The sequence below is a fragment of the Delphinus delphis genome, chromosome 16, assembly GCF_949987515.2.
Source record: "Delphinus delphis chromosome 16, mDelDel1.2, whole genome shotgun sequence".
Taxonomy (NCBI): Eukaryota; Metazoa; Chordata; class Mammalia; order Artiodactyla; family Delphinidae; genus Delphinus; species Delphinus delphis.
Window position 1 is genome coordinate 15889412 of NC_082698.1, and position 14849 is coordinate 15904260.

General features: G+C 48.4%; 1 protein-coding gene across 1 annotated transcript in view; it reads left to right on the plus strand.

The window, feature by feature from the left end:
- AFAP1L2 (actin filament associated protein 1 like 2) overlaps positions 1-14849 on the plus strand; it is a 101007-nt gene that overhangs the window by 54973 nt on the left and 31185 nt on the right. Inside the window, exons 2-3 of the mRNA XM_060034022.1 lie at positions 5830-5958; positions 14204-14278. Of these exons, the coding sequence (XP_059890005.1) occupies positions 5830-5958; positions 14204-14278 (204 nt within the window). The remainder of the gene's footprint in view (positions 1-5829; positions 5959-14203; positions 14279-14849) is intronic.

Below are 14849 nucleotides of genomic sequence, written 5' to 3' on the forward strand. Positions count from 1 at the left end.
ATTCCTCCCAGGGATGGCCCGTCCCTCCGAGCTCTAAGGGCTTTAAAATGTCACCAGGGTTGGCGCAAGTTGGGGCCATGCTTTTATTATTCCCAAGAGCCTGAGCTCTCGGTTTCCCCTGCTTTTCCAAAGTTCGCTTCGCGCCCCTTGGCTTTGATGAAAGGCCTACGTGAATACCTGCTTGCGCTAACTGAAATCCATCCAGAGAGGAGTTTCGTTTTTCCAGAAAAAGACAGTAGCTGCTTCCCTTTATGCCTTTTCGGCATAAAGTTTTCACAGGAACGCTCTCCTTTGGGCTAGCGGGGGAACCTGTGGCTGGACCCCGGGGGGTATGATGGCAGGAGCGTCACTGACCTCTGATGTGCTTAGCGCCTTGTCAGAGGCCCAAACCTACGAAGGCTGACCCTTGTCCAGAAAGGGCTCAGGCCTAGCCCAGAATACAGACCTGGCACAGACTGAGACAACTGAGAACAACTGACTTGGACAGTGAGGAATCTAGGGAAGAGCTGGCAGGAGAGCTGAGTGTCCTCGGTCGTGGGTGCGGCTCTGTGGGGTCGGGGCCTGGACGGAGCTTGAAGGATGATGTGGATCCAGAGACGAAGGGAAGTGACCTCTGGGTTTCGTGACTCCCTCTGCTTCCCGGTCCTGCGTTTCTTCAACCCTGGTGCATACCCTTCACCTGACTCAGCTGTTTTAGGGGAAAAGGAGGGTATCTGCTTCCTCAGCACTCCCCCTCTTCCCATCTTTCCCATCGGCCTAGCCCATCAGTTCCCCAGCAGCAGGGACCACAGATGCCCAGTTAACTGCAGTGTCCTCAGGCCTGTGTGTCTAATGGTATTCTGCAGCTCTCAGCCACCCGTGGGCATCTTCTCTTACAGTCTCCACATCTAATGGCCCATGGCTGCTACCTGTCACATGTCTCAAGTCCAACCCCTCCATCCCATCCCCTGCTACCTTGGGAAGCAGAGGCCATGATCCAGGTCAACCTCTCTGACTTCCCCAGCGCGGTCAGCAGACAGCAAGTACTTGGACTTGTTCACAGTTGGACTTGAACCCCAGGGCCGCTGTTAACGGCAGATGTGACAGAGTTAGGTTGTAATCCAGGCTCAAGAGCCCATTCCCCCCGCTGTGCACTTGCAGAGTGCCTGGGAGACTTGGAGGTGGTGGGGTGCAGCACCCTGCATGGCCCCAGCTGCTGTGATTGGGTGACACCCTCATCTTCCTCAGCTGAGCTAATGCAGTCATCTCACTGGCCTCCCTGCCTCCCCGTCCTGTCCCCTGGTCCCCTTCCACCGTCCTCCCCACAGCTGGCAGAGCTAGCCTGCTTGAAGAGCAGCATAGCATGGCCTCCTCCACTGCACTGCCCAGAAGCCCTGCAGGATGAGGCACGAACTCCCTAGCAAAGCGAATAAAGCCCTTATGATCTGCCCACAGGATCTAAGTCTGCAGTTCTGGCCGCAGAGCCCACTTTCTCTCCTTCAAGGCCCACCCACCCTGCCCCCATGCTCTGGGTGCCCTGATACACAGAGCTACTCGTGGTTTCTCAGACACCCCATGTGCTTTCAGCATCTGAGTCTTCTTCTGAGCATCATTCCCTTTTCCTGAAATGCCTCTGCCTCTTCCTGGTGAGCTCCTATTCATCCGCAATGGCCAGCTTATAAATTCCTCTCCCTGATAACCCCAAAGTTTGTCTCTTTCCTCGGTACATTCCTGATCCTTGGAAATGTCCCTGGATCACTTCTATCCTGTGTATTCACTGGTGCCCTATTTCCAGGCATGGGGCTCCTGGAAGTGCAAGGGACCCCATCAGGGTCACCTTTGTCTCCCCAGAGCCAGGCATTGATGCTTTTCATCCTTTGGCTTGGTATGTATCTGCTCACATAAAAATAAACAAGGCTGTTTTCCAGGAATCAGGCAGCCTTTGGGAATAGCTGAGGATGTGGAAACAAGAGACACTTAAAGTTCTCGTGTTTTTTCTTTGTTTGTTAGCAGGAGTAGCAGCAGTAATAGCTCAGTGGAGTTCAGAAGGTCAGGAAAAATGCAGCTTGAGATCCTAGTTGTTTTGCAAGGCCCTTTCACTTTCCTTATCCACTGTAGCTGAGTTCAAGCCTCAGAGTCATTTATCCTTTGTTTTTCCCCAGTTTGACTTTTTTTTTCTAGTGTCTTGTTTTAATTCACTTGTTTCTTTTTTTTAAAATTTTATTTATTTATTTTTGGCTGCGTTGGGTCTTCGTTGCTGTGTGCAGGCTTTTCTCTAGTTGTGGCGTGCGGGGGCTACTCTTCGTTGCGGTGCACGGGCTTCTTATTGCGGTGGCTTCTCATGTTGCGGAGCACGGGCTCTAGGCGCGTGGGCTTCAGTAGTTGTGGCACACGGGCTCAGTAGTTGTGGCTCGCGGGCTCTAGAGCACAGGCTCAGTAGTTGTGGCACACGGGCTTAGTTGCTCTGTGGCATGTGGGATCTTCCCGGACCAGGGCTCAAACCCGTGTCCCCTGCATTGGCAGGCGGATTCTTAACCACTGTGCCACCAGGGAAGTTCCCCAGTTTGACTTCTTTAAGCTCATTTCTTTCAGCCTGTTGAGTTTCTGCAGCCAACTGGAAACTCATGAATAACTGTTCAAAATCAAACAAAACCAAACAAAAAACAACCTAAGGCCTTACTCTACGAGGGCCTCTTCCCAGAAACCTTCCAGCCTTAAACCTATCGTCTGATATCAGCTGCGAGACTCTTGACTCTTTGGTGGTGCGCCCTGGTCTGTTAATCACTTCACCTGTGCTCGTCTTGTCCCGCCAACAAGCCTGCAAAAGGCAGGAGCCACGCCATCCAGGTCTCCTTTCCAGTTTCCCGGTAAGTTGAGGCTGAGGGCCCAGCTGAGTGCTGGGCACACGGAGAGGTCTCGCCGGATGCTGATTCGGTGGGCTCTGGGAGCTTTTGCTGGTGCTCTTTCAAATTTCATTGCGTTAAGAGTTTAATCAATTTTAAGTAAACAGGGCAGAAGCCACTGGCCTCTTGGAGATTCCCTGGGGTGTTCTTCTCAATACCCAAGGACGGGGCAGGAGACTCTGCTGTTGGTCCATGGCTCTTTCCCAAGCAGAACTACCTGATGTGGCTTCTTTCTTGCCTCTCCTTGGCTATCCCTTAACCATCTGCTCATCTCTTCTCGGGCAGAGATGAGGGCGACTTCCATCCTACCTCTAGGCACACGGGCCAACACGTACCACGTGCAGCATTTGGGCCGCTGGCTATGTGAAGGTGTCTTTTACCTTCGCTTGGCTTTTGACAAGCCGGAGGGGAAGTGACGCATAGACTTCTGTGGGACCCGCTTGATTCTTCATCCTTTACCAGGACACTGAAAGGGAGAGAGGCGGTTTCTCTGCTGTTTCTCCCTGCAGGGAGAGAGCGCTCTGACCTACGACAGGCGGCACCCACTCATCTGAGCCAGCTGGCTGTTTGACCTGACAGTCACATGCGCTGGTACTGTTATCACTGCTCTCTTCCGAAATAAGCATCCTCATCCCCCGTTCCCTTCCTCCAGCTCTCTCCCGGTCGGTAGCAATATTCATTCCAGGGAGTTTGGTTTTTCAGAATTGGAGTCAGAGGCTGCTACCCCACTGAGAGCCAAGGGGGTGTTTGAACAGAAATAGGGCACTGGGCTCTCCCTTAGAACCAGGGGAGTATAAGGGCTTCTATAATGAGGGGGTTAGGGGATAGTCAGGGGCTCTGGTTCAGTTCTGGGGCGCCAGGCCTTTGGGGGATGCTGGAAGAAGGCCCTACATGGAGGCATCAGGTGGGGTGTTGCCAAGAGCTCAGCCTTGGAGTCAGGCAGCAAACCCAGCTCTCTGTCATGGGCCATGTGGGCCGTTATGGGTCTTCTCTGGGCCACCAGGTCCACATCTGCAAAATAGGCATAATGTTGCTTACCTCCTAGAGTTCTTGTGAGCTAGTAGGTACCTGATAACTTTATTCATTCATTTATTCATTATTTCCATAAACATTCATTCAACGCCTGTAACAGCGTGAGGTGCCAAAGATGCAAGACAGGTGTGGTTCTGACTCACTGAGCTAACAGACTAGACCAGGATGAGAAAGACAAAAATACACGTTAAAAATGGGCAAATAAATAAAACTGTTATTTCATTCATTGTTGATATTGTTCATTTTAAAATCTTATTTAAAAAATACTGTGTATTCAAAAAATATTGTATATTCATATTGCTGGTAAGTTGTGATTAGGGCTATGAAAGCAGGAGATAGATGCTGAGTTAGAAAATGATAAGAAATATCTAGTATGGAGAAGGTGGTCAGGGAGGGCTGCTCGGAGGAGGTGACCTTCCTTTCCTTCCTCTCCCTTACATGGTAGGGTAGGGAATGTTACAGTGCAAGGTTTTGGTTTTTCTCTGAAGAGGAGCTTAGAGACGAATGCTACTGGTGGAGAATAAGAAATAACTAATGATGTCACAGGATGGGAGGAGACGATGATGACAAAGCTCTTTGTGTGGTTAGCATAGCATTTCACAAGCATCGCTGTGAAGAGCTTCACAGATTTTGTCTTTTACACCCACCTTGTGAGATGGGCAGGGCCCACACAGTCTTCTCCACTTTACAGATGAGGGAATGAGCTTGGAGAGATTGTGTGACCGCTCAGAGTTCCAGCAGCAGGCGGTGGAGGGCGGCTCTGGGCGTCTTGGCTGCTGTCGGAAGGAGGGCCCTCAGTTGTGGCCCCTGGCATTACATTTAGACCCATGCTTCTCAGCGTTGGCTGCATATTGGAATCACCTGAGGAGGTTTAAGACCTAATAACTCCTGGATCTCACTCCCAGAGATCCTGATATCATCAGTCTGGGTGCGGCTTAGACATTAGGAGTTTTAAAATCTCTCCAGGTGATTCCAATGCAGCCAGGGTTGGAAAGCATTGTTTAGACCCTCAAGGAGCTGCTGCCATTAATGAGCACGTTCTGGAGAGCCAGCTGGGCAGGGAGCGCCAAGGTGAGGACCCCAGCAGGGAATGCAGCATCCTGTTCTTAATAGAGATTTCGGTCATTAACAATAATAACAACAACAGTAATGGGGAAGGCCCTGCACCTAGACTGTTGCCCCTGCACTGATGTTTCTGCAATGTACTTCCAGCTAGAAATTGGCCAGTGCTTCTATAACAGTGGCCCTTGACAGAGGCGTATTTGACAACTAGATCCGAGGCACCACAGCCCTTAACCAGCTTGGGAGTGACGCTGGCCTAGTGGCAATTGAAGTGGCTCTGAAGTCACTGAAGAATCTCAGGGAAAGGCTTCGTTTGTCCAAGTGTGGCTTTGGATAGGTTGTCCATATTCCTGCGGGCACAGAGTAATCACTGTTTCATCTCCCTGAAGTGACTCTGTGTTTCCCCATCCTTGGGGAAAGGATTAACAACTGGGTCAACCACAGCATTTCTTTTGACGGTTGCGGGTCTGATCTGTGTTCAAGTTCCCCAGACCCTGAGCTGTTTTGATTGACCTTTATTAGGAAGAAAATTCTGTTTCCAGATTCTCACAGCCTGATAGACTTGACTGGACCACCTTGGCCACTGTCACTCCAGCAAATGGTAGCCCCGCAGCTTTGGCCGAGGTTGTCCATCTCGAAGCCAAGGGCCTGTTTGCCTCTCCCCAGCGATGCTGGCACTGGGAATTGCACCTATCGGCTGGGCCCCCCATGTGCTGCCTGGCCTCACCCTGGACCCCACCCCTCAAGACCGGAGGGTCCGTCGTGGGATGCTGTGGGATCGGAGGTGTGTCTGAGCTGGGCCTTTGGAGAGAAGGCAGCTGCTATAAGGGATTCTTCTGTTTTCTGTCTCTAGCCCTGGAGCAGCTGCTGACAGAGCTGGATGACTTCCTCAGGATTCTTGACCAAGAGAACCTGAGCAGCACAGCTGTGGTGAAGAAGAGTGGCCTGGCCGAGCTCCTCCGGCTTTACACCAAAAGCAGCAGTGAGTGTGGCCGGGGCCTTAGTAAAGAGGTCCCCGTGGAAGCAGGACGATGGTTGTACGTGTGTTAGAGCTGCTATAATGACACCCCACAGACTGGGTTGAACAACAGAAACGCACTTTGTCACAGTTCTGGAGGCTAAAGATCAGGATTGGTTCCTTCTGAGGCCTCTCTCCTTGGCATGTCGATGGTCCCCTTCTCCCTGGGTCTTTACACCATCTTTCCTCTGTGTGAATGGCGGTGTCCAAATTTCCTCTTCCTATAAGGACACCATTCATACTGGATCAGGCCCCGCCCCAGTGGCCTCATTTAATGTTAATTATGTCTTTAAAGACACTTTCTCCAAATACAGTCACATTCTGAGGTATTCAGGGTTAGGACTTAATTCATGCATTTTGAGGGGGACATAGTTCAGCCCGTAACAATAGTGCAAGAGTGACGGGACGTGTACGGCAGCCCCAGGAGTTTCTGAACACTCAACACAGTAGCCCACGAAGAGCACTTTTCCTTATGGTTGAAAGTAGAGAAGGGATAATAAACTGGTATAATCATAGCTAATGCTTAATTGAGCACTTCCCGCCCGCACATGTATTGCTCGGGCTTCATCTTCAAGACACCCCTGTGGGGTTGCTGCTGTTATTACAGTTGAGGAGACTCAGGCCTGGAGAGTGTAAATAACTTGCCCAGTGTCATACAGCCCAAGGGAAAACAGGAAAACATTGTTTTAAGACTTTGTAAATCACAGAACTGTGAGTTCATTGGTTTTCTATCTTCTTAATTGAGCTAGATTTTGTATCCAGTCAAGTACACAGATCTTCAGGAGTTGGTTCAGTGAGTTTGTTTATTTTTTTCGCTTTTTTTTTTTTTTTTTTTTGCGGTACGCGGGCCTCTCACTGTTGTGGCCTCTCCCGTTGCGGAGCACAGGCTCTGGACGTGCAGGCTCAGCGGCCATGGCTCATGGGCCCAGCCGCTCCGTGGCATGTGGGATCTTCCTGGACTGGGGCACGAACCCGCGTCCCCTGCATCGGCAGGCGGACTCTCAACCACTTGCGCCACCAGGGAAGCCCAGTTCAGTGAGGTTTGACAGCTGTATGCACCTGTGCACCCACCACCCAAAATAAGACGTAGAACATCTCTATCATCCCAGAAAATTCACTCTTGCCCCTTCCCAGGGCAAGAATTCCTCCCTAGCCCCACCCCAAGGCAACCATTTTTCAGATTTCTGCCACCATTGATTAGCGGTGCCCATTCTGGAGCTTCCTATGAATGGAATTGGGTGGTTTGTGCCTTGGGTCTGGCCCCCGTCACTCCATGCTGTGGACTGAATGGTGTTCCCTTCTGCGAATATACTGCAATCTGCTCGTCCATTCACTGCTGATGGACATTTGGGTTGTTTGCAGATTTGCGCTGATATGAATGATAAGGCTGCTTTGAACAGCCTTGTACAAGTCTTCTTGTGGACATACGGTTTCATTTCTAGCACAGGTGTTTTTTTTTAAAGAAACACCTTCTTGTGAAGTCATAACAGTTTAGTCGAGTTTATTTTTATAGCGGATGTTTGAGAATTGAAAGTGATATTTTGGGGACAGTAAGGGACAGTAAGAGGACATCTAATCCATCTGTCTCACAGTAGGAATAGCCCAGATCCTTGCCAGGGAGGGAAGTGCACCTTCTTTGGCCATCACAGTCAGGGACTCCTCCCTGACATCTAGCCTGCGTCCACTGGGCTACATTTCAAAGTCCCTTTTCCTTTTTTTTTTTGTTCCCTGTGGAATTAGTTCCTATAGTCTGAAGATCAGAGAAGTCATGAAGCTGGAGCATGTTGCTATATGCCCGGCAACCTTCTCTTCCGTCGGCATAATCTGGCTCCCCTAGCCTTTCATCAGAGGGGTTTTCCGGCAGCCCCTTCATTGCCTTTGAGCTCTACAGGCTCCTCCTAGCTTTGTAGTGAGCATCTGCTGACCTGCCTTGAGTGCCGGTCAGTAGCACATCAAAGGTGGGATGAGCAGATGGGAAATCCCCATTACAAAGCAGGTAAGTTACAGAGGGATGAATCACTCCACAGAAGGACTCATCGGTGGAATTCTTTACAGAGCACACTCCCAGGCCATTTAGATGTGCTCCAACCTGCGAATGTTTAATGATAAAGAACACCTTTGTTGGGAATTGAGAAACACCCCTGTGATGGCGTCTGACCTCTGCTTCTTGGTTCTCACCACTCCATCAGGGCTCCCGGTGTGGGGTCCCCTTTGTGGTCTAGTGTGGCTTCCTGTAGGGTGACCTCTGTTTCACCTTTGATGTGTGTATGTTCTGCTCTCATAAAGTCAGGCCTTCCCCACCCTTGCTCTCTGCAGTTTGTAGGGTTGCAGGAGCTGCTGAGAACGGGTCGGGGGCCCCCCAGTGTGAATTGCCCCCAGAGCACACCCAGACCACCGATAAAATGCGCATAGCCGTACCAAGGCCTTCGGCTGTCACTTCTGTTCTCCAGGTCAGTGCCCACGGATGAATAGCCACTGTTTGCGAACTTCCCCTCTGGTCCTCTTTGCACCCTCTCGGATGGCAGAGTGGTTATAACAGCAGCTCACACTTTCTGTGCTCTTACCATTTCCCAGCCCCGTGCTTAATGAATGAAATGACTTGGATTATGTCATCTAACCCCGTCCGAAGGCAGTGAGGGAGTTGCTGTCCCCATCTTACCAACAAGGGAACTGAGGTTTGGAAAGTTACTTTAGGCACATGGCCATGCGTGGCAGAGCCCAGGCTTGGGCCTGGGCCAGCAGACCTAACCATTACGCTCCCCTCCTCTCTCCACGGTCCAGATGAGTCTGTACCAGGTTAATTATGCTGCACGGGATAGAATCCAAAGCCCCTTAAATTGAACGCGTTGGTCGTTTTCTCTCAGCTTCCCATGCCTGCCTCACTGTGTATCTTCCAGAAAATTAACTCAGCCTGACGGGACTTACAGGTGGAGGCAGGATGATCATTTCAAGATAGGCTGTGGTCTCCACTGGCTGAGCTGTTGTTTACTTCAACACATTTGGGGCAGAGCATGAGTGTGTGTGTGTGTGTGTGTGTGTGTGTGTGTGTGTGTTTGCACTTTTCAAATGGAATTTTCCATTTTCTGATCTTCAGTGTATTACTGAATTTTCCACTCTCTGCCTTTTGTCTAGGTGGTAAGGTCAAGACATGGATTGAGGTCTGTCTATTGGGGGCCCGATATTTTTTCCTGTCTTAACCTTGTGGGCCCCCCAGTACCCTGCTCAGAGACTCTGGGAACATTTCAGGGCTGCCCCTGTGATGGGAAATGCTTCAAACGTTCAGTCTATGCAGCTGTAGTAAGAGGGTCCGGGCCCCTCCTCCCTACCCCTTGCCACCACCCTCTTCAGACAAGGGTCGTTCCCCCAGGATCCACACACTTGCTCAAAGCACGATGAGCTCTCCTTTCCACCGTACGTGTAGCTGCTGTCATTTCCCACACACCTGTGCGACTACCCTGTCTGGGTCTGCCCCCTCTCCCTCTCCCTCCCCCGCCCCCGATCTGGTGAGTTCACAAGGGCAGAGACAATGTCTGTTTTGTTCTCTGCTCTATCCCCAGCACCTAGTACAGTGCTGGTGCTCAGTGCACCTCTGAAAATGAATGAGACAATGATGGAAATTCTCCAACCCGAGGCTGCTGCCTCCCAGACCTGGGACAGCTCATCAGGCTTCTCTTTCCAGGGCCAAGTTCACAGGATTGCAGATGGTCCTGGGAGCCTCTTACCTACCAACTGGATGGTGTTGAGAATCAACACCTAATCAAGCATGGCCTGCAGAGTGTCCAAGGAGGGAGACGCAGCCTGGTGACACGGCCAGTGCCAGCTTTCTCTGCAATTTACAGATCACCGTCTTGGGGGGGAAGCACCTGCTCAGAGTCTAACAGTTAAAACAATAACAACAATATCTTGCCTCTTCTTTTGTACGGGAGTGTGGGCTTAGTTAACAGTAAGAAAAAAGAAAAGAATGTGAAATGAACATTAAACACTATTTACATTCCTTCACTTCCTTTTTTGATCTTTATCGGTGTCATCGGGATATTTTCATGTAGCTGTGGTTTGCCTCTGTACGCTGCACTCCCATTTACCATTGCAACAAAAAGAATAAAATATCTAGGAATAAACCTACCTAAGGAGACAAAAGACCTGTATGCCGAAAACTATAAGACACTGATGAAAGAAATTAAAGATGATACAAATAGATGGAGACATATACCATGTTCTTGGATTGGAAGAATCAACATTGTGAAAATGACTCTACTACCCAAAGCAATCTATAGATTCAATGCAATCCCTATCAAACTACCACTGGCATTTTTCACAGAACTAGAACAAAAAATTTCGCAATTTGTATGGAAACACAAAAGACCCCGAATAGCCAAAGCAATCTTGAGAACAAAAAAAGGAACTGGAGGAATCAGGCTCCCTGACTTCAGACTATACTACAAAGCTACAGTTATCAAGACAGTATGGTACTGGCACAAAAACAGAAAGATAGATCAATGGAACAGGATAGAAAGCCCAGAGATAAACCCATGCACATATGGACACCTTATCTTTGATAAAGGTGGCAGGAATGTACAGTGGAAAAAGGACAGCCTCTTCAATAAATGGTGCTGGGAAAACTGGACAGGTACATGTAAAAGAATGAAATTAGAACACTCCCTAACACCATACACAAAAATAAGCTCAAAATGGATTAAAGACCTAAATATAAGGCCAGAAACTATCAAACTATTAGAGGAAAACATAGGCAGAACACTCTATGACATAAATCACAGCAAGATTCTTTCTGACCCACCCCCTAGAGTAATGGAAATAAAAACAAAAATAAACAAATGGGACCTAATGAAACTTCAAAGCTTTTGCACAGCAAAGGAAACCATAAACAAGACCAAAAGACAACCCTCAGAATGGGAGAAAATATTTGCAAATGAAGCAACTGACAAAGGATTAATCTCCAAAATTTACAAGCAGCTCATGCAGCTCAACAACAACAAAAAAACAAACAACCCAATCCAAAAATGGGCAGAAGACCTAAATAGACATTTCTCCAAAGAAGATATACAGACTGCCAACAAACACATGAAAGAATGCTCAACATCATTAATCATTAGAGAAATGCAAATCAAAACTACAATGAGATATCATCTCACACCAGTCAGAATGGCCATCATCAATAAATCTAGAAACAATAAATGCTGGAGAGGGTGTGGAGAAAAGGGAACCCTCTTGCACTGCTGGTGGGAATGTGAATTGGTTCAGCCACTATGGAGAACAGTATGGAGGTTCCTTAAAAAACTACAAATAGAACTACCATATGACCCAGCAATCCCACTACTGGGCATATACCCTGAGAAAACCGAAATTCAAAAAGAGTCATGTACCAAAATGTTCATCGCAGCTCTATTTACAATAGCCCGGAGATGGAAACAACCTAAGTGCCCATCATCGGATGAATGGATAAAGAAGATGTGGCACATATATACAATGGAATATTACTCAGCCATAAAAAGAAACGAAATTGAGCTATTTGTAATGAGGTGGATAGACCTAGAGTCTGTCATACACAGTGAAGTAAGTCAGAACGAAAAAGACAAATACCGTATGCTAACACATATATATGGAATTTAAGGAAAAAAAAATGTCATGAAGAACCTAGGGGTAAGGCAGGAATAAAGACGCAGACCTCCTAGAGAACGGACTTGAGGTTATGGGGAGGGGGAAGGGTGAGCTGTGACGGGGCGAGAGAGAGTCATGGACATATACACACTAACAAACGTAGTAAGGTAGATAGCTAGAGGGAAGCAGCCGCATGGCACGGGGATATTGGCTCGGTGCTCTGTGACAGCCTGGAGGGGTGGGATAGGGAGGGTGGGAGGGAGGGAGACGCAAGAGGGAAGAGATATGGGAACATATGTATATGTATAACTGATTCACTTTGTTATAAAGCAGAAACTAACACACCATTGTAAAGTAATTATACCCCAATAAAGATGTTAATAAAAAATAAATAAATAAATAAAAAAAAAAAAAAAAAAAGAATTGCTGCCTGTGCACATTTCCCTATGTTGACAGTTCTCATACTTTTTCTTTCTTTCTTTCTTTTTTTTTTTTTTTGCTTTTCTGAAACATGATCCTTTAACTGTGATTTTTGGATATCTTTGTAAACAGCAGACATAGAGCTACTTTGTGATTTTTCACAGGTGGGTAGTGTCCATCCATGGCTGAACAATAATATTCAACCAGCCCCCTATTCGTGGGCATTTAAGTTTTGTTCTTAAAAAAAAAAAACCTCATATAATATTGCAGTAAACACCCTCAAATAAAATTTTGTTTACATGCTGGAGTTTATCTTCAAGATAGATTTCTGGCAGCGGAAATGTTGGGTTACAGAATATGAACACTTAAAATTAAATTATCCTCCAACATCACTTCCAAAATGGTTGTGCCGGTAATCCATTTACTCTTAAAGGTGACCTGCTGTTACCTATGTTGACGTGCCATGGTTTCTTTCACCATTTTCCTATTATTGAGCCTTTGAATTATTTCCCATGTTTTAGGCTGTCTTTTTTTTTTTTGCGGTACGCGGGCCTCTCACTATTGTGGCCTCTCCCGTCGCGGAGCACAGGCTCCGGACGCGCAGGCTTAGCGGCCGTGGCTCACGGGCCCAGTCGCTCCGCAGCATGTGGGATCCTCCTGGACCGGGGCACGAACCCGTGTCCCCTGCATCGGCAGGCGGACTTTCAACCACTGCGCCACCAGGGAAGCCCTAGGCTGTGATTTTTAATCTTTGTTAGTTACAAGGTTACCTTACTTTTTCAAATTCCCTAACGTTTGAGTTTTGTACATTTGAAAATTTCAGTTAGGTAGAACTAGGCAATATTTCATCACAATTATTTTCCATACTATGCAGGCAAGAGAACTAAGGCACACAGGTTAGCTGTTTTGCTCAGAATTACTGTTAATGGCAGAGCTTGGCCGAGGCCCCCCGCCCCCCATCCCCTACCCTGTCTCCTGCTTCTCCCTGCAGAGTGCTTTAATCCTGTGCCGTGCTCTGGAGGATGTACAGACCCAGCCCCTCAGTGGAAGTATGCAAGTTGTGGATAACTACGTTTAGACCTTGTAGTTCCCTCTGATAAGCTGCTGCGGCCTTTGGTATAGGAGTGACGTTGCTGACTGGTTCTGGTAGGGCTGGGCACCAGGGTGGCAATCCCACGGGCTGATGGAGGAAGATCCATCCAGCCGTATCCTCCTCCTGTTCCTCTGGGTTCTCAGGGCTCTGTTGACGCAGGCCTGCTGGCTGGAGTCTAGGCGGTCTGTGGTGTGGAACTGGCTGGCGCTGAACTGCCTCCTTCGCCAGGGGTTTGAATTGGGCTCCTTGGCTCTGTAGCACCATCTCCAGCCACTGGAATTTATCAGCCGCAAGTTTCTAGGAAATGCAAATTAAGAGGCACAAAGAAATGCAGGAGGATTTCTAGGAGGAGAAACACTCAGATCAGTCTCCTCTGCAGGCTTCTGAAGAAAGGGTCAAAGCGTTTCTCTGCCTAGACATGCACGGGGAAGGTGACAGCCTGTACAGAAATGTTTTTAAAGGAGGGGAAGGGCTGTGCACTGCAGGTAGAGCAGGTAGCTGCTGGTCCTGCAGGTCCAAATCCCAGCACACTCCCCACTCCAAACCCAGAGCTCAGGCCCCCACAGTGGCACCCCACCTAGAGGCCTGGGAGCTAAACTTCCAGGTCCTGAATATGACCTATCTTATATAGACCTCACTCTGATTAGCCCATGAGTGTAATTCAGACTAGGGTGAGAATGACTGATAGGAAATGTTTTACAATTTAAACAAAATGCTAGGAAACCCAGAGAAATCTCTGCTTGGTGGAATATGAGGCAGATCTTTAAGGTATGGGTGCTTTTCCACTTAAGCCTTTTATTCCCAAAGCTATCCTTCTGTATCCTCCCCTTCCCTTCCCTCCCCTCCCCTCCCCCCAGGCTAGAAAACTAACAGTCAGCAATGTGGTATTTCTTTTTTTGGAAATCTGTCAGCTCTTTCTACAGTGGACTCTTTCAATCAACTCAAAATGTTGTATGCTTTTACTGGAATCCAGGCTGATGACAATGTCTCTGAGGGGTGGAGGGGACATCCTTTCTCTCTAGAGGCCCTTTCCCTTCATGAAATCACATGAAACCTGTGTCTTCCATCCTCCTTCTGCAGGTTCTGACGAGGAGTACATTTATATGAACAAAGTGACGGTCCACAAGCAACAGGATGCCGAGTCCCAAGACAAAGGTACGGGTCTGCCGCTGATGGAGTGGCCAGCTCCCAGGAAGGGGGCCAGTATAAGCCTTGGTCCCGTCCCACCCCTCCTTCCTCCCAGCCAGGACCACAGACAGGCCTGGTGGGGTTATTTTTGGAAGTCGCATTTTGGGTGATGCTATTTGGGGTTGATGTATTTTGGGATGTCTCATCAGGCCACCTCCTTGCCTCTTAAAGGTCTCGTGTCCCCTTCGTGGATAAGGATTCAGTCCCTAAAATCTCTCAGCGTTTCCCAGCATCGTCCCAGGAATAGGAAGTTATAATTCAGATGCTCTAAGAAAGCAGCTGTATAGGTGCTGATCCCACAGCCCCAGCTTTATGACTTTTGACAGAAGTCTGGATTTTATGAGTGTGTGTGTGTTGGGGGGGGTGATGGCGAGGAGTCGGTGATGTCAGCAGCTGCCTTAATATTCGATCGAAGGTTTTGTTCAAAGGTGATCACTTGGCAGAACATCTTACCTTCCACTGGAAGGACAGGTGGTGTCTTCCATGGCTTCTTAATCTTCTCTGTTCTGCTCTCTGCTTTTGTCTGAAAACCCTCAGG